The sequence below is a fragment of the Lycium barbarum genome, chromosome 11 (genome assembly GCF_019175385.1).
Source record: "Lycium barbarum isolate Lr01 chromosome 11, ASM1917538v2, whole genome shotgun sequence".
Classification (NCBI taxonomy): domain Eukaryota; kingdom Viridiplantae; phylum Streptophyta; class Magnoliopsida; order Solanales; family Solanaceae; genus Lycium; species Lycium barbarum.
The window spans coordinates 7,538,308-7,565,807 of record NC_083347.1 but is presented as its reverse complement, the minus strand read 5'-3'; the positions used below and the strand labels follow the sequence as shown (position 1 = coordinate 7,565,807).

Here is a 27,500-nt window from a genome sequence, read left to right as displayed (position 1 = left end):
ACAAGAAAAAATATGCACAAAATCCCCTTATAGCACAGTATGATGCTTAATCACATTCAACATGATAATATGAGAGTGCAACACAATGTAATGCATCAGTCACATCTACTCATAATCCTGCACACACCCTAACTCCACGGGTGTGTCCAGGAGCATGACCTATAGGGGACAACCGCATTGTCCCTGCGCCTCACGAACGATCTCCATGTGCAAGTTAGAACGGTCTTAACATACTATAAATGTCATAACCAATACTAAACCTCTGCACGGACGATCTCGACATGCTATTAATCTTATAATCAATACTCAATCTCTACACGAATGATCTCAACGTGCTCATTACAAGATCCTCGATCAATACATAATTATGCCCATGCATGGCATAACAATATCAAATGAAAGAGCATCAACATGCTTTATAAATTAAATTCTAAGTGAAGCCCATCATGTCATTAATTCTCATATAATATCATGTTGTACGTATTTACCTCTAAATGACGCCCATCATGGCAATGTTCATCACATCACATCACATCATTCTTTATGCATTTATCTCTAAATGAAGATGATGTAGGCTATGCGTCCACCAAACACAATATAAGGAGACCTGGTTGTGTACCAGTTCCCTGATGTAATGCAGTACGAGAATCGACACAAGATTTTTACATGAAAAACTTCCTGCTCAAGAGATTAAAAATTACTACCTACCCTAGTAGGATTTCAACTCCACTAACCGAGCAACTTCTGATTACAACCTATTGTAAGCTAGGAATTAACTTCAATTACCCCTCACCCTTACAATAGCCCAATCGTAACCTTCACACTTAACTACCCATAACCAAGCAAACTAATACACCTAGACTAACTGTAGCCTAGTTTACCACTCAAAGGCTCTCTTTGAGAATTCAACACCGTGACTAACTTTAGCCACTCACATACTAATACACCTAGACTAACTTTAGCCTAGTGTACCACTTAAGAGCTTGTAGAAGCAGCGTTGGGAATTTAGAAAACCTACAACTAGCTTCCGTTTAGAGAAAAGTAGGTTTACAATTTAGCACAAAAGAATAAAGACTCAACAACCTAAGGACCTAAAGCATCTTCAGTTCTGGATCTGGTCTTTCAGCTTGTTGAGGCTTTGTTCTTGGGGAACACCTTGAGAGGTTGAAACTTCTACTTAGGATGGAGAAATTTGATTTTTGCAAGCATGAGTCTTCACTTAAACGTGATGTTTGTATATGTATAGGAAAAGGGAGGGTGTGTAGAGGAAGAGTGAAGGTGACAGCCCATAAAACAACTTTACTGTTGTACTACTACTGCACTGCCGCATTGCTACTGTGTCAACAACTGTAGAGTTGACTTTTCAATGATCCAGGGACCTAGTCCCTCATCTAGAGGAACCTGGTCCTTTATCTGTTCTTGAATGGGCTGCAACAATTCTGTTGCTGTGCTGCTACACTGCTGCAATGTTAGTAGCTTTTGAGTTGTTCAGTTGGCCAAGTAATAGCTGGGGACCTGATCCCATCTGGTCCCTCTGAGGACGTATCTGGTCCTTTATATATGAACATATCCTGCTGGGAACCTGATCTCATCTGGTCCCTCTGAACACGTATCTAGTCCTTCATATATAAACATATCCTGCAGCTTGTGTAGTGACTGATTGCATTTGATTCTTCAAGGAGCATGTCAACATAGCAGTACATGATATAAAAAGGAGGCCAAATACAACAAGTGAACCTGATCATATCTGGTTTCTTATGGTTTGCTAAATCATCAAAACATAAGGTATCATAACTCATCAATTTTTCCTTTTTTGATGATGACAAAAAAATATAATTTGTATCTCCCCTGAGGACCAGATTTCTCACTTGTTCCCTCTTTTCTCACTTGTTCCCCCAGAGAACCAGACCACTCTTCCAATCACAAACAACAACAGTATTGTTACACCTCGCATTTTGGAGTAGGAGCATGCCACGTACTTTGCTGTATTAATGGAGTATCGAAGACATCCCATGAAGTTTTGGAAGGTACAAGCCATGAAAAGTTCGTAACAATGAAGTAAAGGATGAATTACGATCTCGTAAGTCGTAATTGGGAAGGACAACCTTGAAACCAAAGAAAATGACCATTATCAAGTATTATTAATGATAAATATCATGTATGGAGAGTTTTGAAAAATTCTGGGACCAGGCAAATCGAAGAAAATAAGTTTGTCGAATATTTGCAAAAAAGTTGACACAATTTTGGGTCAAATTTGGAGGCATATATCTCCATGTATATTAGGAGTTTTAAGGTGTTTCAAATGCCTAAAATGAAGTTCGTTGAGTCTAGTTTCCAATGCAACAAACTGCTCATCAAAACGACATCGGAGTAAGGAGTTATGGCCATTTTAAGATAACCCCTCAAACTGCCAAATGGCTTCCGCGGGTCCCACTCGGGAAAGTCCGTATTTTTTCATCATTTTACATTCTCATGAGTCCTAGAAACCTCCTAACACATCCCCCAAACATTTATAGCCCATTAAATCAAGGATTTAACAAGATTACATCAAACTAGTCCATAAAAGGTGATTGTTCTTGCTTCTACTTGATGTTGTGGTGAATTTGGTCTTGAAGAAAGTTGGTGTGGCTAAAGTTCTTTAAGTATAAGATATGTTCTTCATTCAATCTCTTATGTTGAGTTGATTTGAAGGTTTAGCAAGTCTTAAAAGTGAAAATAGTTATGGAGGAAAGGTCATAAAGTGTTGTGTTCTAGTTGTTGTGTTTATGGACTGTTTTAAGCATGTTGTGGCCATGTGGTTGGACTGATTTACATGTATATGTATGGTATCTAATGTTGTTGGTGTGTTGATGAGATTATGCTCCTTGATTGGGATGAAAGGAAGTGTATATTGTTGTTGTATGTTGAAAAATATAGTGTGGGATGTTTTATGGAATATTTTGGTATTAATGATGATGTTGTTGATATTAGTATTGCTATTGTTGTTGTTTTATTGGTATTGTGATTTCGGGCTAGGGATATAAACAGGGAGATACTGTCCGAATTTCGGCAGATTTTAAACGAAATTAATTTCTAACTTCAATATGTGATGGATATGAATATTCAAATAGCATTAATGATACCATAGCATAACTTACAATTCGAATGGGAAATTACCTTTTAATTTCACTTTTCCTTTTTGCCTCTGCGTTTACTACTACAGAAACCCAACTATTTGATACCCAGCAGAGTTGTCCGGCGCCGGACTCTACAGTTAATTACCGTCTGGTCATCGGAATTGTTAGTCATCCCGGCGATGGCGCTACCGGCCGTCTCAGCAACGCTACTAATGTGTCCTACATTGCAGCTTCGTATGTTAAATTTGCTGAAATGGCTGGTGCTACAGTTATTCCTCTCCTATACACTGAGCCTCCCCAAATTCTCAATCAAATACGTAATAATAACACTCGTCGTTCTTTATTATTTCTATAATCTCCAAAAGTGTATATTATATTTCAAGCAAATTAAAGATTCTTACCAACAATAACATACCCAGTGTAATCTCACAAATAGAGGTGACAAATGAGTGAGTTTGGTTGGATTTGATTTAGTTGAAAATGGTCTGAACAAAAACGGATTGGGTTTCAAACCGCCTATATTTCATGTGAGCAAATATGGGTTGGGTGATAAATGAGTGGGTTGATTATGGGTTAACCCATATTATACAAGTGTAATATTTCAGGCGTAATGTTTATAATTTTTTTCTTTTGTCAAGTAAATTTTTTTTTTTCATATATTCATAATTGATATTATCACATAGAAATTTCAGGGTGTGGAACGGCGCGGGGGTAAGAATTTTTTCCCATTTTTTATAAATATCTTATAAAAGTAAAATCTATGAAATTGAAATTTGGGCGGATGGGGGAGGGGGGTCGTGGAGGGGGTGGGATGGGGAGTAAGAATTTTTTTTCGCTTTTTATAAAAGATAAAATGTATGAAATAAAAATGTGGTGAGGGGGGATGGGGGTAGAGGTCGGAGTGGGAGGTAAGAAAAAAAATTCTCTTTTTTTATAAAAGTAAAATAAAGTATATGAAATAAAAAAATGTGTGTGTGGGTGTGGGGGGGGCGGGCGGGGGGGAGGGGTTATGAAAATATTGCTCACATTTTATATTTTATTTTTATATTTTATTAAAAAAGTAAAATAAATTAATAGAAAATGTTGGGGGGAGGGGGGCGGGGTGGGTGGTGAGGTTGGAGGTAAGAAAGAAATTTCTCATTTTCGAAATAAGTTGTGATTGGGTCTAGTGTGTTCTTATATGGATACCCATATTTTGCCCATATTTTTATGGGTTAAAAAGAGACTTGAAGCCCATATTTACCCCCTTGAAATATGAGTGACCCAACTCACTAAAATGTGGGTTAAATGGGTTAGTTTTCTAAATATGGGCTCAAATTGCCACCTCTACTCACAAGTGGGGTTGGAGTTTGAGGAAAGTAGAGTGTACGCAGGCTATTTCTGAAAGACCTCGGCTCAAGAAAAGCATGACCAGTGGGTCAGATAAGAATTGACAAAAGTAAAGAAGCCATGGCAAAATACTATAGATAAGCATTATTGAAGAAAAGCAACACTAACCGCAACAAGCTAATACGATAAACATAGTACAAGAGACAGCAGATAGTAACTAGTAACTGATAATCGAAGGGCAGAAAACTACAAAGATAATACTATGCCTACTAGTATGGAAGGATATACGAGACAACACTCTACTACCTACTAACCTTCTACTAAATATCCAATGTTCGAATTTATGATCAAAATTTAAAAGTTTGACTGCCGAAATTCGAACCTACCACATTAATTGATACAGAGAGAGTATCTCAAATATAAGTGAATTCAGTCCGTACTCAGAGATTTAAAGGAAGTACCTGACGGTGGAGCTAGAAGGATAGGTACAGGTCCTCTGAAGCCAGTAATTTTAATCAAAATTTTCGTATTTGTACTAAGAAGTTCACTAAATATGGCCAAAAATTGAATTCAGAACCCATTTACTAATACTTCGATGTCGCTATTCTAGGATTTAGAATCCTAAAGTTCAAAACCTGGCTCAACCTCAGTGAAGTACCTCAATCGTCAAGATACTAAAGCTTGGATTGTTTTTTTATTCTTTTTCCTTCTTTGTATCAAAAGCAGTGATGTTATTTTCCATCTCCTGTAGTTATCATTTGCAGTTTGGGATTTGCTAATTTGATTTCTTTTGCAGAAGCTTAATCTAGTAAATGGCATTATCTTCACTGGAGGGTGGGCTAAGGATGGCCTCTATTTTGATGTTATTAAAGGAATTTTCCAGTTGATTATATACTTTGCTTACGCGCCCACCTCAAATCATGCTACCGTTGCTGCAATATTTTATCAAATGCTATGCATGTCGGATGGAATCTATGACCAAAAAAATGTGACATAATGAAATTTCCTAGTATTGTAATTTGAATAGAACATGTAGATTGTAGCACTTTTCATTTTGAAATGCCTTGTCTCAGTAATCATCTCTCTTTTTATTTTTAAAGGATAGCAAAGATGTTTGTTGATGAAAATTGCTTCCTTGATACATGCAGAAAGTTTTGGAGAAGAATGATGCTGGCGAGCACTTGCCTCTACTTGCAATATGCCTGGGATATGAACTTTTAACAATGATCATCACCAAGGTAATGAAGGTGTATGGGAGAATCTATATGTTTCTTTTAGCTTTATTGAGTATGCACACTTTGAGAAGTCAATACCTTTAAATATAACATCTTAGTTGCATAGACACTTGATGCAACAGAATCAATGAGCAAACTGCAATATACTACTCCCTCCGTTTTAATTTATGTGAACCTATTTGACTGGGCACGAAATTTAAGAAAAAAGAGAAGACTTTTGAACTTGTGGTGTAAAATGAGACACATATTTGTTGTGTGGCTATAAATCATTGCATAAAGGTAAATTGTTTCCAAATATGGAAATAAGTCATTCTTTTTGGCACAAACTAAAAAGGAATAAGTTCACATAAATTGAAACGGAGGGAGTAATATTTATGTGGAAAGTCAAAAAGGAATTCCTTTATGCGTTTTATGCAAAATATGTGAAGCTGCTAATGTTATGTTCCTTTCTCATGGGATCCTGAAAGTCAATTACTCGTAAATGTGTGCTTAGCATACTCATTCCCTAAGTGCATAAATGTGAGTTCATTCTATGTACGATGCTCTATAGCATCTACATGTTGTAAAAGTTGGAAAGGATCTTGGATCAAATAATGATTAGAAATCAAATGATTACATTGAAGAATAGTGAGGAACATATTGTTACCTGCTAGATTTTCCTTATCCTTTTCTGGTGTTTTCTGATATAAATTCCTTTTCTGGTGTAAATTACTTTTCTGATATGTATACCTAATTTCATATGGATATTCTACTTATCGTAGTCTATTAGTAATTTGATGTTTACATACTAATCACACGTGTGTTAAAATTGCGAAATGTTTAACATGTCAAGCGTCAACCTAGGGTATTTCAGAAAAACAATAACTAACCAAACAGAAGATGTGAGAGAAACAATAACTAAAAAAACAGAAGATGTGAGAGAAACAATCCTGCCTTCTAGATAATGTAGGGGATCACCTCTATGCGGCACAAACTTACTCCTATCTAATCAACGAAATTTGTTACCTTTTCAAGACTTTAAAACTTGAGTTCAGTTGTTCTCTTGGGTGGAATTCAAGACATTTCTTTGTGTGCAATAGGACAACAACATTCTTGAAGAATTCAGTGCAGCAAGTCAAGCATCTACAGTACAGCTTGTGGAAAATGTAAATATTGAAGGAACGGTATTTGGAAGGTATATGCTTGTTCTGTTCCTTTATGTGTTCGTTTTCTTTTTGTTCCGTCTCTTCCAATTTTCTCTTTCCTGCTTTCTTCTTTCCTTCTCCATTTCATTTCTCTTTGGAAAAATGCCAGATTACCCCTATTTTAAGGTCCTCTAAAGGTAAACATAAAAAGATAGTTCATAATGGTAATTTCAGGTGTTACATCCATAGGAAAATGGTAAACAGCTTGTCTGATCTGTTGACCTTATAGCGTGCTCAACTCTATATTGAATGAGCACTCATGGCCTACATTCGTGTATCAAAGAAAAACGTATACTGTCATTCATGTAAACTATTCTTTATACTTTCTTTAGAGCTATGTGTCAGGTTTCAGTGATAATTCTTATTTGCTGATATACAGCTTGCTATCGACTTCCCTGCAGATTCCCCCCTGTATTGCTAAAGAAGATGGGTGCAGATTGCCTTGTGATGCAAAATCATCATGTAAGTTTCACAAAATAGGATTTTTCTTGTCCTTGTGTGGCACTATCATCTTTTAGCTTAGTTATGATCGTTACAAGCTCAACTACATGTTTTGGTTTGTCCAGTGGTAATTGTAATAGCTCAATGGTATAACTCTTGAATAATGTCCTAAAGCTTTTCAGTGAGGTTTTTATATCAGTTTTGGATTTAAGAAACGGAAAAGGGTCAAAAATACCCCTTTACATTTATAAATTGACTACTTTTACCCTCCGTTACAAATTGGGGTCAAATATACCCCTACCGTTAGCAAAGTATTTAAAAATACCCCTCATTTCTAACATATTCCCACATAAGCAAGTCTAGTCATTGAAATTGGGTGACATGGACGCCACATGTCATTTAACTTATTCTATTTGGTGCCTATGTGGCAATTTTTTTAAAAACAATCTGGAAAATTGATTTTTTTTTAGGAACAACTCTGGAAGAAATGGTTTTTATTAAAAATCTGAATTTTTTTTATTTTATTAAACTCGTTTTTTAAAAATATATTCTCGAAAATTCGATTTTTAAATTAAAAAATCTGGAAAACTGTAAAGTTTTTTTTTTTTTAAGTGTCCGAAAAATCTTCTTTTTTTTTTTTATATCTGGATTAATTTTTAAGAAAATCTGAAAAAACTGATTTAAAAAAAAAATCATTTTCCAGATATTTTAATAAAAAAAATCCAATTTTCCAGTTTTTTTTTTTTTTTGAAGAAACGGGTTTTATAAAATCAAAAAAAATCAGATTTTTAATAAATGCCATTTTTTCCAGATTTGTTTTTAGAATAATCAATTTTCCAGATTGTTTTTAAAAAAATTGCCACATAGGCCCCACATATAATAAGTTAAATGTCATGTGGCGTTCATGTCACCCAGTTTCAATGACTAGGCTTGCTTATGTGGGAATATGTTAGAAATGAGGGTATTTTTGAATATTTTGCTAACGGTAAGGGTATATTTGGCCCCAACTTGTAACGGAGGGTAAAAGTAGCCAATTTATGACACTACATGGGTATTTTTGACCCTTTTCCCTTTAAGAAATGATAAATTCTTGTGTTGATTGATTTCCGAACCCAACATCAGAGCGTTTTGGTCTCTGCTTTACCTGTTTTGGGGTTACTTTAGTCCTTCACATTACTTGGTAGATTCTTCCATGAAATTGGCATCATTCATAGACTGTCACCTAGAGATCAATATGTAGTAAGTCCCCGCGAAACTGTAATACAGGCTTGACAACCCCTTCAGATGAATGAATCATGTTAATCTTAGAATACATTTCAAGCAGGCTAGATATTCTACTTGTCTTTCAGTTTTTGCTTCCGGCCTTACTAGCGCTTTTGGTATGCTGTGCTGCGGCTGATTAATTGCATGTTTCTTTACTAATGCAACAGTTTGGTATATCACCAGAATATTTCAAGCGAATTGACATTTGAGTAGCTTTTTCAGGGTGTTGACAACTAGTACGGATGAAAACAACAAGGTATATGTTGAATTTAACCACATTTCTCTATTGGGATATTTCTGGTGAATGCTTCCAAATACTATGAAATCTAGTAGAAATTGTTTTTGAACTACTCTGTTTTGATTCATTAATTAATTGATTCAGGTCTATGTCTCTACCGTTCAAGCTAAACGTTATCCTATAACTGCTTTCCAATGGCACCCAGAGGTACCATCTTTGGTATTATGACTTCGGATTTACATTACTATCATGAACATATAGCAAACTAATAGTTGTTAGATATAACAAATGTGAGAGCATATTCTAATTTTTTTCTAGCTTGTTTATTCTCTGAGAGTCTTTGGTGTTTTTAAATTACGTAATCACATTGTAGTGGCTACTGCTCAAAGGATATTGGTAGGTTTATGAAACAGGTTCTGACAGAGACCAAGCCATGATTTAAGCTGCACTTTTGGTATCTGATAAGAAAAAATATTTCTTCTGTTCTCTCATTATTTATAATTTCATGCTTCCATTAGAACTAAAATATTATCTTAAAACGAAGAGAGCTAATACAACTATTTTCCTTGGAGAGAAGAGCTCATCTTAATACAAATACGTGGCCTTTTATTTTGACACCATACCTTTGTCTGAAGTTCCTTGTTTAAATGCTTTCGTTTTGTATGTTACTGCAGAAAAATGTTTTTGAATGGGGTTCATCAAGGGTTCTACATACTGAGGATGCAATTCAAGTTACTACACATGTTGCCAACTATTTTATAAAGTATAAACCCTTCTTGCTTTTCCTGTCTGTCAAGGAGGGCTTCAGAGGTGCAAAATGACATATTGATAGAACTAATCGTTTAAACACTGGAGAAGTGAGGAGTCATATAGCCAGCCGTAACTTCCTTGGGATTGTGGCATATGTAGTTATTGTTGTATTGTTTTATGTTGCTATTGTGCTTCTAAGTTTATGAGTTTTATTTCATCTTAAATGCAGTGAAGCTAGAAAGTCTTCTAACAAACCAGTAGCTCGCGAAGTGCTTGACAAGCTCATATACAATTACAATCCCACTTATGGTGGGAAGGCAGGGTAAGTCATACAGCAATTTCAGGTTGGTTGAAAATTAGCACATTGATTTTCAGAACCTTAATTTGTTTTTCCTCTTGATCTGTAGAAAGGGATATGATGAAGTTTATCTCTTCACTCCGCATTCTGCCTTAGAGTTCTCTGTGGAGAAAAAACAGCAGTGTAATTGAGGAATAACAACTGCACAATCTAAGATGCACGTCGAGACCTGGGAGTGGTGAGTGCGTGATGTTCACTGTTGGAACTGGCCTTCAATCTCCAGATACTGTTCTCACAACCAAATAGGGAATTCTAAATCTTGTTGTATGATGCTTGTTAGGAGGTGGATCCAGGATTTTAAGAATACGGGATCTGGATCACAAAACTTTTTGCTGGCCTAGTTCTGGATTAGATTCAGGATTTTGAGCCGAGGGTCTTTTGAAAACAACCTCTCTACCTCCACGAGGTAGGGGTAAGATCTGCCTACACTACCCTCCCCAAACCCATCTGTGGGATTACACTAGGTCTGTGTTGTTGTTGTTGTTGAGTTCTGGATTAGATTATTTATATATATTAAGTGAAAATTTCAACACAAATACAGTGTATGAGCCAAAGCTATTTTGCCAAACAGTAACTTCAATCATAGATCCGCCATTGCTTGTTTAGTCTTCTAATATGATATGCTATTTCGAATAGATGATCATGATATGCATGGAATAAAACAGGGATTTGAATATTTTAGGAATAATACATAAGGACCGCTAAACACCGTCTTTTCAATTACACCAAGTTTTTGGAGGTTTTAACTTTTAATATCCCTGAACTAGTTCGAAGTGATATTATAAGATCACCTTTTGAGCACAGCACCAGTCCGATGAGTTCAACACTTTGACAGGAAACCACAAGTGTGTGGCCCAGATCTTACCGTAGTTAGATGAACCACTCGAGAAAATGACCAAAATGGTCCTTAAATTATAGTGGTTGGACTGTTTTAGTCCTTGATATGTACCCTTTAAAAGAAATAATCCTATATATATATATACATACACACAAAAAGTGCATCATTTTATATACACATTCGATGCGGGTCAGATTTCGCCGTGAAAACACCATGAGTTTGACAGGTAACTAGCATGAGGTATGAGTACCAAATTGAGTTTGAGAGACTTGCGTGATTCTTATTGCGTGCAGCTTGATTTTTCAGAACCAAGAAAAATGATGGAGAGTGCAGCTTCCTTTGTATGGGCATATTGTTCCTAGCAATAATTACATGTACCTCCCTTCTGATGAAATACAGACATAAATAGCGGAAGCAAATAACGAGAACCGAACTTGCGTGTAATATAGATAACATATAATCAAGATATTAGTCAAACATAAAATTGATACTTATCTCTTGAAGCGTCAATGCAACCTCGAATCTAGCCTTTAAGTACGAGCAAAAACCATCCGCGCGTTCATCCTTCAGTTCCACGGTCTTCTACTGTGTAACCTGAATAATATCAGAATCTGCGAAATTCGTGTGGGCGAATTTCTATGGAAAACCTGCTAGGTTTTTCTTTTCCACCAAGAAATCAGATTCCATTCAATTCTTTATTATTTGGCCACAGGAGGGACCACAGAATTTAATTAACGAGGCTTCCCATTATGGAATTAATTCGAAATATCTGAATTAATCCTACCATAATAAATTACGACTTATTCCACTAAAAATTCGTAATTGCACTCCTCAGTTCAATTTCGAAATCATACATTAAAACCTATTTAACTCCCCATGTTAAGATTACAAATATCAATCAATTAAATTAATTAAATTAAATTGCTGACAATTTAATTCATTGACTAATTGAATTCTTTATATTTCCACTTAACTTATATCATGTGACGGATACAAAATCCACCTGCAGGGTTTTCACATGAGACTTATAAGCATCCATAAAGGGGTATCATCAATCTCAAAGCCGAGACATAGATTCTATCAACTGATTATTATTTCACAAATGTATTTTTGGCATTATTCAATTTACCAGGAATACATAGACCCGTAATTGAGTCGTACCTTTTTATAAATCAAAATAATGAACAAATCACATTGATTATAATAATCATATCAAGATTAAGAGTATAAGTACATTTAATGAACTAGAGAGGTTGTTTTATATATTCAGTACAAAAACACTTATCTCTACTTGATCCGTTCAATACATACAAAATGTAGTAACACGAGAAGATGGAACTATACCGTTCCAATAATGAAGATACATTATATTTAATCTTGTGCAACAATCATACCGATAGCTTTGTCCAATTTTCATCTTAGATTGTGAACATAAACTTTATACTTATAAGAAATGATGATTTAATCTTCCGTGTATAAGCTAAACTCTATACACTAAATCATCTACTATATATATAAGTAAAGGACACACATACTAGTACATGATTTATTTAATTCTTTATTAAAATATGAATAAATAATTGTTTTATAACAACTATTATATCCAAACATATGGTTAATAGTATATATCCCAACACCTTCAACAACTACCATGCATGACTCTAAGCATTTATACACTGGTAGTACGATTTAGTTGGTTATATTGGGTTACTTCAATTTTACTGGTTTGTGTATCCTCCCTCTATGACTTAATCTTACTAAGCACAAAATTTAAAACAGAGAATTTCTTTTGAAATCTGTAGCTTTATATATATATATATATATATATATATATATATATATATTTATATTTATTTACGTGACTACAATTTTTGAAACTTATAATCTGAAATATGATAGCTTGTCATTAAAGATAAAATGAAAAGTTCAAACTAAATTGCTTCTAACTTAGGAAGTGTCATTTTTTTATAAACGGACATAATAAGGAAAAAATATCATTACTTTTTCAAACGGAGGGAGTAAGATTTGTTGTATAATTTGTACGTCAATGTAATTTGATAGTAAAAAAACATACATATTATCCGTGAGAGAACTTATTCTCATCTAATTCTTAACATTAATAGTTGAGTCTTCTATAAAAACTTTACATGAGCTCCTCAATCACTATGTACACAATACTATCAACTTCAAAAAAAATGTTGAACTACTTCCTCATTTCCCTTCTCACCCTCTCTTTCATCCTGGTGATAGCTGTTGCCGCCATTGAGTCGCCGGAGCTTTCTGTCCCCGCTGGCTGCCCTGTGCCGGAACATGACCTTAATTACCGGCCAGTCATCGGGATTATCAGCCATCCCAGTGACGGAGCCTCCGGTCGTATAGTTAATTCCAGCAAAGTTTCCTACATTGCCTCTTCATATGTGAAGTTTGTTGAATCGGGTGGTGCTAGGGTCATTCCACTTCTCTTTGAGGATTCTCCTCAACTTCTAAATCAAGTCAGCACTTAATTTGCCTCCTATATTTTTCAACTCTTATTTTAAAAGCTTTTACGTTGAAGTATACCATGCATCTTGTATGTCATATTCAATCTCTATATTGGTACCTAGCTAGTTCTTCAAATGAGGTTCACCTTTCCATAATTAGTACGTAGTTGCAGTTATTATTAACATGAATATCTATTTGCAGAAACTTGATCTAGTGAATGGCGTGATCTTCCCAGGAGGGTGGGCCAAGAAGGGACAATATTTTGAGACTGTCAAAGCTATTTTCAAGGTGACTATTTATGGATTTAAGTTACTATACTCTTTCAATGAAATATTTTTTTACCTTGTCTGTGTAATATAGTTTAACATGTTATAGCGGGCAAGGCAAGGTAGTTAAAATTTTAGGAGTACGATGTTACTCCATTAATTAATGCAGTAGGATTTATCTGATACTACCACTTCATATCTGATTTTTCTACATTTCCTTGGTGATACTTACAGAAAGTTTTGGAAAAGAATGATGCCGGAGAACATTTCCCTCTCCTTGCGATCAACCTTGGATTTGATCTTTTGATGATGATTGTCTCCAAGGTAATTCACGAATACCTGTGGCAATATCATAAATTTCGTTAAGGATGTTTCTGATTTAGTATATATGTATAAAAAGTTATCTTTGGTCTATATGCACAACATAATTTTCTATATACACAACATAATTTTTCAGACACATAAAAAATCTCCAGTTCTGCTTTGCTAGAAACTTTGGACTCTTTTCAACGAAAATGAAAATGATGTATCACAACATTGGTCACATAAACTTTCAAACACAATAAGTAACAGATTTGTTACATCCTTTTATTAGGGCTGTTTTAACTATTGAGTAGTTGTGACATTTAGTTGTTTCCAAAAAAAAATTCTCCTTTGTAACAGGACAAGAACATTCTTGAGAAATTCAGTGTATCAAATCAGGCAACCAAACTCCAGTTTGTGGAAACCGTTAATATTGAAGATACAGTATTTGGGAGGTATTCCTAGTTTTAAGTGATTACTAATAATCGCCAATCTAATTACTTGACTCAATATTGACCAATTTGATTTATACTAACTCTTTTGACGACTGTAGCAAGATGTGTTTTTCATTGAGGACTGGTTTTTTATTTTTGCCAATATGTTTCATGCAGATTCCCACCTACATTGGTAAAGAAGTTGAGTAAGGAATGCCTTGTGCTACAAAATCTTAAAGTGAGTCCTAGAAAATTTACTTGCACTTCTATTAGCACTGAAAAAATTGTATTGTTTCTTGGTGATACTGGGGAATAATTTTTTCCCCTACTCCATATGAGACCACAATCATACCCCTGACAATAGTTTGTCTATAACACCAACTTTTAGATCACTAAGTATCATATTCTGAGTCTTATATAACAGGCTTGAAGTTTATCAAGATATTATGTTGATTATCCTAAAGTTAGGTAACTCATAAGTGTGATCATGGGCAGACCTAGGGGGCGAAGAGGTTCATCTGAAGTATATATGGTCAATCTTCTTTTTATGTATGTATATTTATGTTGAATTCCCTGGGTGGAAATCCTGTCTCCGCGACTGAGTGGCATTACTTTTTTTCTGAACTTTCATCTTGGTCTTCCCTTTTATTTGATCTGTGCATTTTTTGATATTCACATGAAAAATATCAAGCAGTGTTTATTAGACTGATTTTTCTGTTTCCCTCATGCAACAGTATGGCTTATCACCAGAAAAATTTCAAGCAAATGATGATCTATCGAGCTTTTTTATTATGTTGACTACTAGCACAGATACACGCAACAGGGTACATAGTCTATTCTCTTCCTCCACTTTTGTCATACATATGACTATTGTCATTTTCAACACAACAAGTTTTCTAATTTTCTTAATTGATGAATCAGGTTTATGTCTCTACTCTTCAAGCAGAGAACTATCCCATAACTGCTTTACAGTGGCACCCAGAGGTAACATATGCACCCAATTTTGTACTGAAATATTATGAATAATCATAATTATTTCTTGTCTTATTACATCCAATATAGCATATTCTATTAGTATAGGTGAAGTAGTTAAGCAGGGTAATACCCTCTCTTTAAGACCTTTCATGTATTTCCTTGATGGTGGTTGAACTTATTGAATGTAAAAGTTGAATTATAATTATACAGTTAACACTTATTTGGTTTAATAGTTCTTGTTACTGCAGAAAAGTTCTTTTGAATGGGGATCATCAGCAATTCCACATTCTGAGGATGCAGTTCAAGTGACTCAACTTGTTGCCACCTATTTTGTCAGGTACACCTCTTTATTATAGCCTTTCGTTGCCCTAGTGAAGAAAATTCTGGTTTAACACTTACAACGATAACAAGCTTGTCTGTGTTTTCTATTCAAAGATTTTACTTATGGTTGAAAGCTTTCTCTTCTTTTATATTATAATTATAATAATGCAGTGAAACAAGGAAGTCTTCTAATAAACCTGAGGCTCAAAAAGTACTTGATAATCTCATCTACAATTACAGTCCCACTTATAGTGGGAAGGCTGGGTAAGTTGTTCTGCATTTTTAATATTTCTAGTTAGCAATCACCTCAATTTCCAGTAATTTGATGTATCTATGCTTTTTGTCCTGCAGAAAGGGTTACGACGAGGTTTACATTTTCAACGGTCCTGCTGTGAGCTCTCTTTAGATGCAGAGGAAATGCAAATGAACTAGTAAGAATATTAGAATAACCCTGAGTGTAAGATTTAGTAATCGAAGGGACTTCTCGATGCTTCGAGCAATCTCCAGTTTCATTTCGAAAAAACTAGCACTTGATTATACTAGCTCCACTCTTGTACCATTGTGTTTTAACAAGATTCTTGAATGGTTTCTATCTTGCATTATGGATAGAAGTGCTGCAGCGGATTGCCATTGCGTTGTACTAGTAGAGCTATTATAGAATTTAAATGCACAGAAACTAATCATCAGAAAATTGGGATAAAAAGAAAAGAAAATCATAATCCTCTGCATTTCATTGACTCAAAATTCTGACACCTATCTCATATGTTACTCAGACTCTTCAAAAATGTCGTTAGATGCATGTCGGATCCTCCAAAAGTAATGCATTTTACTCAAAGTCAAGTTGATTTCACCAAATTCTGATCCTACTAAAGTCCAACTGAGCTTAAAAGCTAATTATAGAAACTAAACAAGAGCAAATGTTTCAACATGCTTGTAGGCATGATACCATTTGTAGTTGTACACCAAAAAACCTTCCATGCTGAGATGAAGCTCTTCTAGCGGCACCTTGAGAAGCTCCTTGATACTAATATTCTTGATATCATATGAAATCATTTTTTCTGGTAATGACAACATGAGCATCGTCTTCCCTTCTGTCTCACCATCAACGAAACACAGTACATCAAATTGGTAACCGATGACATCAAGAGACTCAGGCTCATTAATCACCATTAGAGGAAACAAACGAGTCAGATCATCAAGATCCACCACGTACTTCACGAACCACTTTGAATAATCTTTCTCCAATTCAAACACATTAAGTAAGGTAGGTCGAAGCACATTTTCCTCGATAACATGCAATTTTCCAGCAGATTCTCCAAAATACTTAATTTTTCTTCCGTTACGCCTCTCAGGAACAGAAGTACACGGCACTATTTCCAAACTCTCATTATCCAAATCAAAGCTCATAAAATGTGAATGTTTACTAACAAAATATATAACACCATTCAAGAATACACCTCTTCCATAATAAAACTCTCCTCTGACCCGACCCGATTCCTTCCAAGTAGTATCACTAGAAAATGTGAAAAACCTAAATAACCCTAACTTGTCTCTTACAATACAAACGATCTTATAATTGCTTGATTTTGAAGGATCAAAACCCAAATTCATAGAAACAATTTCATCATCACCATCAATTTCAGGCAGTGGAATATTAGTATATCCATTAGTACAAGGGTTATAAACACAATAAATTACCTCATCATTATCAACCTGAGGTGATTTATTGGAAACAACCTCTCTACCTGCCAAGTCAGCAGTAAAGTATGCGTCCACTCTATCATCCCCAGACCCCACTTGTGGGATTACACTAGCTATATTGTTGTTTTTGTTGTTGTTATCAAGGTGAAGCTTAAGGCACAACAAACCATTGCAATAGTGCACTGGTTCAACTGATTTGAACCTTTCAATGAAAGTACTGATATTATAAGGAACTCCTTTCTTATTAGTAGTTTTGGAGAAATTAAGGAGGTGGTCTAAGTGGTACATTTTGTCGGATTTACGGAATAAGAAGAGGCCAGTGGTGGCAGTGGAGCTCTGGCGGGAATGGAGTTGCCGGAAATCAGGGTCGGAGATTATAGAAAGCCATTGACGAGATACACACCGGAAACAGGCAAGAGAACTAACCGGCAAATGTATAAGAATTTCCCTGAGGAGATCATCGTTACCGGCGATCTTTTCAGCTTGCCAAAATGATGATTCTGATATCATTTGCTTGAAGTTTTCAGTCATTGTTGCAGAAACGAAAAAATTTGAGTTTATGAGTTCTGAATTCTAATTTATACAGCTGAATTCTGTATAAATTTAAAGTGTCTAGTTTGATTGTATACAGAGTTTAAGAAAAGGAGATGATTCAGTTTCAAAGCTAAAGACTGTAGTTCTCAAAAGAGCAATGAAAAGATTCTAGAGCATCTTTGGGATTAGGTATTGTTCCCCAATGATCATTAGACTTTTGAATGTTGTAGTTTAAATTGACAATACGTGTAGTTTTTTAAATCTTGTGATCTAACTTGCCACGTATAATGTTGAAATTGAAAATTTATTAAATATAGTAAGAAGTAATTTTTTTGGGACAGATTAAAAAAAAAAACACTTAAAGGGGACGGAGGGAATAATAATTTCTTGACACAAATATAGAGTCAAAGAGTTATTTTGGCCAAAGTCATTATTCTGATGAACTTGTAACTTGGGAGTAGAGTGAAAGGTTTAAGTAGAGATGTTTTAGATTTCGTTTTGATTTGTTATGTGGCCAACCATTTTTGACGGCTTGAAATTTGCATTCATTCAATCCAGGCGCTTAAAATTGTCTTCATATTCATAACAGTAAAACTAGTAGCATGAAGAGCCATGAAAATAATACTGATAGTGTAACAGTTTTTGGGAAAAATGACAACGATTTCGCGCAAATAGGGAAAATGGTTAGGCAGTTAGCTTTTAAAGGAAATGAAACTCGTAACAAATTAAATAATAGAGCTACATTTATCAAGTTTAAGTTTTAAATTATATACGAATTGCTTAAAAATTGCAAAATGACTAGAAGGTGAAATTATTGGCATTCTGTTAACTGTTATGACACGCCACTCGCTGCATTGCTAATTGATTATTAATATCACTCAATTATATTAAGTTAATATACCTATATTATTGCCCTACAAAATCGCTTACTCATCAATAAAAAGGTTCTTTGCCTTGGCGAAGGGCTAAGCCATTGTCAATTTCGTGGCGAAGGAGACCTACTATACATATACTGGATTAGTAAGCGTTGACATAACAAACTACACAAAATTTACTTGAAGTTGTCAGTGTGATTGATTAGACACGGGTACCAAGGACTTTCTATAGACTTCTTTCATTTCTGAATTAACATATGACAAGTCCTAGCATTAGTATGAGTTCGTGAGTGCGTAGTGTTTGTAAGTTTGTAATATTGAAGGGGGAATGAGAAAAGTTTAATAAAAGAAGACATTAGCCAAAAGCAAGGGATTCCCGACGCTCGAACTAGAGCAGAGGCACAAAGGCAACCATGATAAGTTGATATAATATGGTGTAAACATCGAGTGTCTATAAGTATTATCTAGTTGAGGTTTATCTAGCGTAGCATCTTAGCCCTCAAACTGTATCTTCCATTAAATGGCATTTACCAAAACGCAACATAATGAAACGTACATAACAAAAAGTTGGAATTGGCATCCAATCGCTCACAAATCACAATTATTCACTGTTCCAGTAGATGTAAACCAAATACTACAACGAGTACTTGAGTCCCAACTCCTAATATTCCTAGCAAATCTTGGATTATAATTAAACAAAAAAAGGAATTGGCTCTTTCCAGCTGGTAATTATAGTTTCGCCACTTTAAACTTAAAAAAGAGGTTATGTGGTAGCGACTAATGGGTAATTTTACGTTACAACATATGCACCATCTTCAATTGTGTGGAAGCGACTTATATTTCTTCATGTAAATTCTTAACCATATCTTATCATGTTTGTTGGCTCGCTCAAAACGTACTTTGGTAGTTCATATTTAGTACCTGCAAGAAATGTTTCCTATTAGTAGCACTTTCGATGAAACTCATCTGCGTGATCAAATAAATAGGAAAAATAACAAAAATAGTGTTTTATGTTTGAGGATTGGTCTAAAATAATCCCAAAAATATACACCAAAGCAGATATAATGCTTTATGTTTACCAAGACCGAACACTTTTTGTCTCCGTTATGTCTAAAACACATGACGATAGTTATATTTTGATAGAATTGGCTCGTGACAAGTACGCGAGCTGCTAGTTTGGTTTTCTTAAGAAATGTGATGTTTGCTAGTTTGGTTTTTTAAGGTATGAATTGGGGGACGTCGTCCTGGTTTCTTTTGTTTAAACGGCTCACGTGCATCTCACGAGTCAATTATGTGAAATATAACTACCTCGGTGTGTTTTTTAAGTATAAGACAGATCAAAATTTGGTTTATTTCGATAAACGTACAGGACTAGAACTGTATGGTTAATGGACTATATTAAACCAACCCCAACTATAAATCAGTTTGTCATTTTCTCATCAAATAACAGAAACATCCCTTCGAAATCTGCTGACTTGGCTAGTTTTGTATGCAAGAAGATGCATTCTAAGGAAATTAATCAAGTGGATCACTTCAAGTCATGTTTTTATAAGTACCTGATTCATCAAAGCACACGGTCATGTCAGTATTCTGGGCAATGATTCCAGCACTGTCCACAATTGCTTGAGCTAGTTCTAGATTTGCTTCTGCTGCAGCACGAAGCGCATCCCATATTTCTGTTACATAGTCGAACAACGTCCATAAATATATGTCGGAACAGCTGAATGTAGGGTCTAAGGTGTAAATAAATGTGTGATCTTTCTATCGGTTTAATTTTTTTTAAATGAAATTACATACAGTTTAATATGTTATCAGAATAAGCAGAGACTCTAATTTAATTTCTCACTATTACCCACTATCAAAAAGAACTATCAGCCAAGGGCTACACTGCTATTGAAGCATGATTTGATTCAAGCTCAACGTGGAATCCAACATATATGAGGGCCAAGTTATGCTTGCCAATTATATATGTTAGCCCATTTAATTAAATCATACAATTAAGTTAATATTAAGTCTACATATAGGATAATATCCAACACCACTATCATAAAAAAAAATCCTGTGCTTAATCCATATAAAAAGTTAACCAAAACCCACACGAGGAGTACTATATATTTAGGATATAGTTAATTAACTAAAAGTGTGTTTTCCCTGACACAGCTTAACCTTGTCAATGAGATAATTAGAGTATTAATTGTACCTTTCTTGCCACCATAGTGAGGAGCAGTGTCCCAGAACTCTTCCCTTAGCTGCATCAACTGACTTCTTGTTATTGGCTGTGGATGCTTCCATGGTTTTGGCTTTCTTATTATCTTTTTATTCACAGTCCCTGCATGTCAAATTATCAACAAAACACAATTAATCTTATTCCAAAAATAAAGCAATAATTAAAGGAGAAATTAAATATAATCCTAGAAAGGACTACTCACTGTTTGGCTTGGCGTGAGACGATGCACAAGAACCCATGTTTCTTTTAGCATACAGAATTTGTAGAGTTATTAGACACATAAACCATAGTGGCTTAGAACTTGTCGGAAATTGTAGTCAAAATATTCCTAAAATTGCAATGAGATTTAAGTAAACAAGGAGAAGGAGAACTTTGGGCAAAAACACGAAGTTGAAATACCATACTACGACTATGGATAATATTAAAGAGGAAAGTTATGTTGGTAGTTGGCTTTGAGTTGCTTTCTCGTGAGTACACCGTTTTATGCCACTAGACTAATTCAGCAATGACCAAAGTTTTACCATAGAAGAAAATTCAAAACGTGATCAACATAAAAAATAAAAATAAAAAGTTGAGCTTGTTATCACTTGTATATCTGATACATTTTCACTTCAATTTTTAAGAATATTTAAGGTTAAACTTTTTGTCTTGATGTAAAACATCGAGTGCAAGTATGTACCGTAAAAAAATTAGTTTAACAAATCGTTATCCTTATGGTTGATAGAGGCTTTACTTAGGTGAAAAGCAGAGGAGAGTCATGTTGTGCATAGAAAATATAGTTGTGGTGGAGTGATAAGTACAGTTTCATTCTTAACTAGAGGTCTCAAGTTTGAGCTTTGGGAATGGAGGCTCTTTTCGTGGGGGACGGTTTACCCCAAAATGGGACCTCTAGGCGCAATCCGAATTACTCAGACGCCAAAACGAATAACGAATACCAGACCAAAAACCCTAATGTGCATTTCTTAACTAGAGGGTTTCGAGTTCGAGTGCTAGGAATGGAGTCCCTTTTCGTAGGGAACGCCGGAACGGTTTACCCCAAAATGGGACTTCTCGGCGTTGAATCCGAGTTAGTCGAACTCCAAAACGGGTACCTGACACCGGATAGGAAACCGGAAAAGATATTACTCTACTATTATGTACACACCACCTCCATTCAAGAATTTCCTAAAAGACACGATTTGTTTTAGTGATTCACAAATAGGGCCTGTCATCCATCACTGTGGAACTGATAAAAATATCTTACTGGATGTGGACAGGTAGAAGAACTTTTCACTGTTTACTAGTAGTGATTATCACGTTAAATCTGTCCTTGGTTTTAATTTTCATTTCAGTCTAACTTTCAACAAGCTCACTTTTTGCTCTGCCGACGTAAATGGCAAGAAGATCTCTTTTCCAGTATTATTTTTATTTCTGTAAAAAAAGGGCAGCTTGGTGCCCTAAGCCCCGCTATGCGCGAGGTCCGGGAAAGGGCCAGACCACAAGGGTCTATTATACGCAGTCTTACCTTGTATTTCTGCAAAAGGCTATTTCCACGGCTCGAACCCGTGACCTCCGGTCACATGACAGCAACTTTATCAGTTTTTATTTCTGTGCTAGACATAAAATTCTAATTGAAGTACTGGAAAATGAAACAGCACAAAAAAAGTCATAATAATATTAAAACACTTTCTTGTGAGTCGTCATTTCACTTGCTGTCTTCATTAAGGGATGGAAATGAGGGTTCTCCTTAAGTTAGCACCAACATTGAAGTTATTTAGTTTGAGTATCTGATCATCAAGAATATCACGGCTGTCATCTTTCAACCTCAGAAATCACATGAACGTCTCATCCTTTTCCAGCTTTCCTATTACTTTCACTCCCCGGCAATATATACACCACTACTTTAAGATTTTTCCTATATATTTTTCTTTCTCCAGAGAGAGTATAACAAGATCTGTGACTATGACCATGCATTCATATTAACAGCACATATGACTTTACTTGCTTCCTTTAATATTAGAGTTACAACTTACATGACAAAAAGGTTTGTCCCTCCACTTACAAAAACTAAATCGTTAATCACCTATAGTCATGGATAACGGGGGAAAGGGTCTCCGTACTTGTTCCTCATGTTGTAATGGGCATACTTTGGATCCTGATAGTTTACTGCTTTCGTTTCAGCAGGTTTTGCCTCCACTCCTGCTCCAACATTGTCTTGTCGCCGATGCTTAGTTCTTTCCTTCTGGCTTTTAGACCTAACTTGCGTATATGGAGGAACCTCACCTGAGGTCCCGTAGTATTCTGTATACTCATGTCGTCTGGAAGACCTGTGCTTGGTCGACAAGGTAGGGTCTTTTGAACTACTAGACCTAATCTTCATGGGCTTGCCCTCGGGAAATTTATCACCAACAGCTGGGACCTGTCTGATCTCAGAAGCAGGCGCTGGAGCCCTCTGCTTTTGAACTAACGGGGGTTCAACTTCATCTTGAGGCATGATTAATGAATCTTTCAATGGAGTTAGTCCAGCTCTAATAAAGCTCTTGTGTCTAAACCGCAATGGAACGATATAGCCAAAAAGGGAACCAAGACCCTCTATTGCAAGCTTGGACAAATCCCAGAGTAGCTGTCCGAATGATGGCCATCCTGCTTCCTGTTCTTCTTTGACAGTTTCAACAGCAGGGGCGGGCTTCTCCTTGATTAAAGAAGGTTCCTGTTGCTCCACTTCCACATGTACTTGCTGCAACTATACACAATTAGAAACAGCATGATACCAAGCACATGCCTGTCTTTTCATATAAAGCAAATAAAATTTTAACAGTACCAAGCACATGCCTGTCTTTTCATGTATAACACGATAATTTTAACAATATGATTTTGAGGCCATACTAATCTTGCATGCAATTGCTGGAAGGATAAACAACACATAAGTGAATGTCCTGGAAGAAACTTGGGAAGGAGAAACCTCTATTTTATGCCAAGATGTAGTAATAGAAGTAATATTTTTAGGTAATCACTGATATTCCTAAAAAGTACAGCCTCCATTTCAAGATATTTAAATTGATCTTCGAGGGCATTGCAATGTTTCATTGGTCAGCAAGAATATGAAAATCAATAAGAACTGGACTAAGAGATGGATGCTCCAAAATAATCACACAATTGTAATGCAAGAAAGAAGACCATGGATAAGAATCACCTAGACCATGGATAAGAATCACCTACCGTCTTGGAGCCAAATCCCTGTTGGAGCATGCACGCAGCATACCCTATTACAATAGCACCAATAACCATGACAACATCTGCCACAAGTATAAGATGAAAGTTAGAAAGAACCTAAGCGAACCATCTTACTGCAATTCCACATATTACCAGGCTTAAGCAGCCAGTGGTAAACATCTAAAATTTCTTACAGTTGACATTTTGTATATCCATCCACTAATTGGATTTGGATAGCGTGCGTCTAGAGACGGTTTCTCTTCTTTTATGCCAATTTCACATCCTCTTAATTTTGAGTGGCTAGTATGTGTTAATACTTTTTTGCTTGGATATAGCAAGTTAGTCTTAGAGAGCAGGGGAAAGGTTGGAGACAGACAAGTGCTAAAATGTTCACCGCATGCGGGCCAGTACTCAAAGGCACTGTCAAGTTATCTATAAGAATCCAGCTTATTGTGGTATCTCATCCCACCGGGCTTTCTGGCACCCAAAAAATTCTTCAGACCCCATTTTTTTTTATAACCGAGATATCCCCGAGGGCCTTCCAATTATAAGTAACACTGTCAAGCTAATAAGTAACTTAAACAGAACGAAAAGGCCTATATTTGTCTGTATAGTTTATTCAAGAAGAAAAACATCGCATCAGCATTGATTTTCTCATACCAGGTGCACAGTCAATTCTCTGCTAGATTCTAAAGGGTGGTTTGGTATGATGGATAAGCAAAAATAGTGATGGGATAAAAATTTAGTACCACTTTATTCTTTGTTTGGTTACTAACTGTGGGATAAGTTATCCTAGTATTAAAAAAAGTGATGGGATAACTTATACCCATATGAGGGTGGAATAACTATACCGGGATAACTTGCTTTCTAACCAAACGAGCCCTAAGCATTTAGCCTCAAAGAAATACTAGCCAAAATGAGATCTCATCGTCACAGTAGATTTACAACTCCATACATGAGAGTCTGGCATACATTACTTTGCTGAGAGAGATAACAGTAAGTACAACAAGTAACCAACTGATTTTAAAGTCAGATACATGGATGTACCTAGTCAGAGGATGATAGAGCTAGAGCATTGCTCATATCAGATAGATATTGAACACTTCTACATAGCACATACTATTCATAGTATTTGAAGATCAAAACAGGCAGCTATTCTTAAAGAATTCAAACCTATAGTTGACACTGAGCTATACTGGTAGTCACAATCCTCCTGGCTGAGAGAAATTTGCCTAAGAGCAGCATTTCCTCGATCAACAACGAGTAATGAACAAGTTGGCCGAACGTATATTACATCAAAGTCGCTTGAGAATTGTGCATCCTCACTTGGCCCATCCCTGTATCCTGGAACATTAGACTTTCCTCCAGCAATTGTTGTCACACCTGAAAATAAGAAAGAAGAAGACCTTTAGGGGTCGTTTGGTAGGGTGTATTAGGTAGAAAAAAGCTGGTATAAAATCTTAGTACAATGTTGGGTTGCAAACCTCACCCATTTTCAACTTACTTATACACCCTATTCAGTACTATTCTTATACATAGTAAACCATGGCATTAACAATACCAATACTATTCTTATACTTATACACTCTATTCAGTACTATTCTTGATAATGCAATGCATGTTATTTTTAATACAACAAACCAGACAATCGATAAGAGATAATGCCAGCATAACTAATCCCAACATTACTAGTTGTCTTCGAACCAAACGACCCCTAAACTGATAGACTAGATATTCAATCATTTTCCTTTTTTGCTTTGTGTAAATAAGTAAAGTATAGCCAATCCCCTCTATGGAAGGCAGTGTGGGGGAAATGCAGTAACTCGGCCTAGTTTTTCTCAAGAAACATAAAAGTAACCAAACAAAGATTAATTTAGAACGTCATATGTCTGTCAAAGAATATCAAAATGAAGGCGAGATGTCATGAACAACAAGCACCTGCTTCTCCAATCTTCCTAATAGCCAGATTTGCTGTATCAGCAACATAAATATTTCCTTTGTCATCCATGGTAGCTCCTTTTGGATTTTTAAAACGAGCATCAATTGGCTTCCCGTCCACATGGCCAGTATGACCTTGAAACGAACCAGCAACCAATCTTGCTCTACTATCTGCACAATCAACAATCTTAATAAGCAAAAATCAAAAGAAAATGACCATTCACAACCATTTACTAACTCGAAAGAAGCTTACATTGAGACAACGGGGGAGTAATTCGAACAATTTTGCTATTAATAGCATCAACAGCAAACAATTCACCGTCCTGTGAAACACGAATCTTATATGGCACAACACCAAGTTCATTTCCTTCTACAACAGTTTCAACTAAGTAGCCTTCTTCAAATTGAAGAAAATTCCCATCTGTAACAACATAACATTAACACACATAATTTAATCATCCACTAGTACACATACAAAACAATATGAACCAATATATATAACTGATTACTAATACTAGTATTTAATAAAAATGAACCTAAACAAAAAATTAATGGGGCTTACCTGATTGAGGAGTTTTAGAGGTAGACCTAGACCATTTGAGTATAGAATTTAAGTGCTTAATCAATGGCCCTAAGTAGCAAAAAAAAAAAAAAAATCAAATTAACAACACTAATTAATGTATACCCATAACATAAACAAATCACCCCGTTACAACATTAAGAAGAAAAAAAAGAGAATTAATTGAAATGGGTCTTACCAGCAGGAGCAACAGCATGGACCTGAAATTGAAAATAAGCAATAAAAAGGGCTATGAAAGTGAAAAATAAAAGGGAATTTCCCATGGCTATAAAAACTCAAAAAGTGTACAAAGATTTAAGCAAACGGTGAATTTTTTTTTTGGGGGGGATAATTTTTTTTTCTGGATCTCTTAAAATGAAGAAGAAAGTACAGCTGAATGCTGTAAGTTAGAGAAGAATCACATTGATTTTGTTAAGCTAAGTTCAGTACTGTTCAGTTGTATTGGTAAGTGCAGTAGTACTTTGAACAATTTTGGGAAATATGTGACTAATGAGGGAGATAGCTTTTTTTATTTTATTTATTTATTTACTTTTTGTTTTTTACTTTAGTTAGTGGCTTTAAAAATTTCATTTTTTGTTTAGAGAAAGTGCATTTATCGAGGATGACGGAAAGCTGGTTAAGATTATTTTTACTTGAGAAAAGTACTTTTGCTTATGAGATGGAATAATATTGGGAATTTTGTTATGCTAATTGCACTGCTAGATGTTGTTGTTACACGCGCCTAGTTTAGTGATGATGTGGCCCAATGTTAATGTGGACTTGTAAATTAAGAGGGCCTTCACAGTCGAGAACATCAATTGTCAATCCACTGGGCCACTTTGATGTTTAGCTTGGGTCATTGGCACTTATGCTCCTATTTGTGCTGGTCTTGTCCCTCATCACAAACAACTTTTTGGCGGGATATTACTATATAATATAAGA

At 35.5% G+C, this 27,500-nt stretch overlaps 4 protein-coding genes and 1 pseudogene across 5 annotated transcripts; 2 read left to right on the top strand and 3 right to left on the bottom strand.

The window, feature by feature from the left end:
• Positions 1-3,144: 3,144 nt before the first annotated feature.
• LOC132618335 (gamma-glutamyl hydrolase 2-like) lies at positions 3,145-10,519 on the top strand (annotated as a pseudogene).
• A 2,342-nt stretch (positions 10,520-12,861) lies between these two features.
• On the top strand, positions 12,862-16,174 carry LOC132619119 (gamma-glutamyl hydrolase 1-like). The gene is made up of 10 exons (XM_060334081.1): positions 12,862-13,244; positions 13,435-13,521; positions 13,734-13,823; positions 14,163-14,257; positions 14,414-14,474; positions 14,971-15,060; positions 15,158-15,220; positions 15,460-15,548; positions 15,704-15,796; positions 15,884-16,174. The coding sequence occupies exons 1-10, from the start codon at positions 12,900-12,902 to the stop codon at positions 15,936-15,938; spliced, it is 1,068 nt and encodes a 355-aa protein (XP_060190064.1). The 5' UTR covers positions 12,862-12,899; the 3' UTR covers positions 15,939-16,174.
• Positions 16,175-16,435: 261 nt separating this feature from the next.
• LOC132619387 (F-box protein At5g07610-like) lies at positions 16,436-17,764 on the bottom strand. Its single transcript, XM_060334309.1, has 2 exons — positions 17,401-17,764; positions 16,436-17,277 (listed from the first exon to the last, which is right to left on the bottom strand). Exons 1-2 carry the CDS (start codon positions 17,762-17,764, stop codon positions 16,436-16,438), a joined length of 1,206 nt encoding a protein of 401 aa, XP_060190292.1.
• Positions 17,765-19,215: 1,451 nt separating this feature from the next.
• On the bottom strand, positions 19,216-21,308 carry LOC132619117 (uncharacterized). The gene is made up of 4 exons (XM_060334080.1): positions 21,072-21,308; positions 20,843-20,971; positions 20,199-20,318; positions 19,216-19,563 (listed from the first exon to the last, which is right to left on the bottom strand). The coding sequence occupies exons 1-4, from the start codon at positions 21,148-21,150 to the stop codon at positions 19,499-19,501; spliced, it is 393 nt and encodes a 130-aa protein (XP_060190063.1). The 5' UTR covers positions 21,151-21,308; the 3' UTR covers positions 19,216-19,498.
• Positions 21,309-22,821: 1,513 nt separating this feature from the next.
• On the bottom strand, positions 22,822-27,160 carry LOC132617260 (uncharacterized). 2 transcript variants are annotated; one of them, XM_060332229.1, is made up of 7 exons: positions 26,758-27,160; positions 26,562-26,630; positions 26,253-26,420; positions 26,000-26,170; positions 25,235-25,444; positions 24,068-24,144; positions 22,822-23,591 (listed from the first exon to the last, which is right to left on the bottom strand). In XM_060332229.1, the coding sequence occupies exons 1-7, from the start codon at positions 26,840-26,842 to the stop codon at positions 22,938-22,940; spliced, it is 1,434 nt and encodes a 477-aa protein (XP_060188212.1). In that variant the 5' UTR covers positions 26,843-27,160; the 3' UTR covers positions 22,822-22,937. The 2 variants fall into 2 exon arrangements, with proteins under 2 accessions (XP_060188212.1, XP_060188213.1); XM_060332230.1 differs by having other exon boundaries at positions 22,822-23,585; positions 26,758-27,158.
• Positions 27,161-27,500: the final 340 nt, after the last annotated feature.

What these genes read in the sequence shown, in the direction of transcription:
- LOC132619387 (XM_060334309.1), bottom strand. Translation starts at nt 17,764, where the DNA reads ATGACTGAAAACTTCAAGCAAATGATATCAGAATCATCATTTTGGCAA. An exon ending in ACCAGTGCACTATTGCAATG is followed by an intron (nt 17,278 to 17,400) that starts GTTTGTTGTGCC and finishes CTGACTTGGCAG; the next exon opens with GTAGAGAGGTTGTTTCCAAT.
- LOC132619117 (XM_060334080.1), bottom strand. Translation starts at nt 21,150, where the DNA reads ATGTGTCTAATAACTCTACAAATTCTGTATGCTAAAAGAAACATGGGT. An exon ending in TCACTATGGTGGCAAGAAAG is followed by an intron (nt 20,319 to 20,842) that starts GTACAATTAATA and finishes ACTATGTAACAG; the next exon opens with AAATATGGGATGCGCTTCGT. An exon ending in CGTGTGCTTTGATGAATCAG is followed by an intron (nt 19,564 to 20,198) that starts GTACTTATAAAA and finishes CATTTCTTGCAG; the next exon opens with GTACTAAATATGAACTACCA.
- LOC132617260 (XM_060332229.1), bottom strand. Translation starts at nt 26,842, where the DNA reads ATGGGAAATTCCCTTTTATTTTTCACTTTCATAGCCCTTTTTATTGCT. An exon ending in TACTCCCCCGTTGTCTCAAT is followed by an intron (nt 26,171 to 26,252) that starts GTAAGCTTCTTT and finishes TTGATTGTGCAG; the next exon opens with ATAGTAGAGCAAGATTGGTT. An exon ending in TAGCTCAGTGTCAACTATAG is followed by an intron (nt 24,145 to 25,234) that starts GTTTGAATTCTT and finishes TACTTGTGGCAG; the next exon opens with ATGTTGTCATGGTTATTGGT.
- LOC132619119 (XM_060334081.1), top strand. Translation starts at nt 12,900, where the DNA reads ATGAGCTCCTCAATCACTATGTACACAATACTATCAACTTCAAAAAAA. An exon ending in TTGTGCTACAAAATCTTAAA is followed by an intron (nt 14,475 to 14,970) that starts GTGAGTCCTAGA and finishes CTCATGCAACAG; the next exon opens with TATGGCTTATCACCAGAAAA. An exon ending in CTTTACAGTGGCACCCAGAG is followed by an intron (nt 15,221 to 15,459) that starts GTAACATATGCA and finishes TTGTTACTGCAG; the next exon opens with AAAAGTTCTTTTGAATGGGG.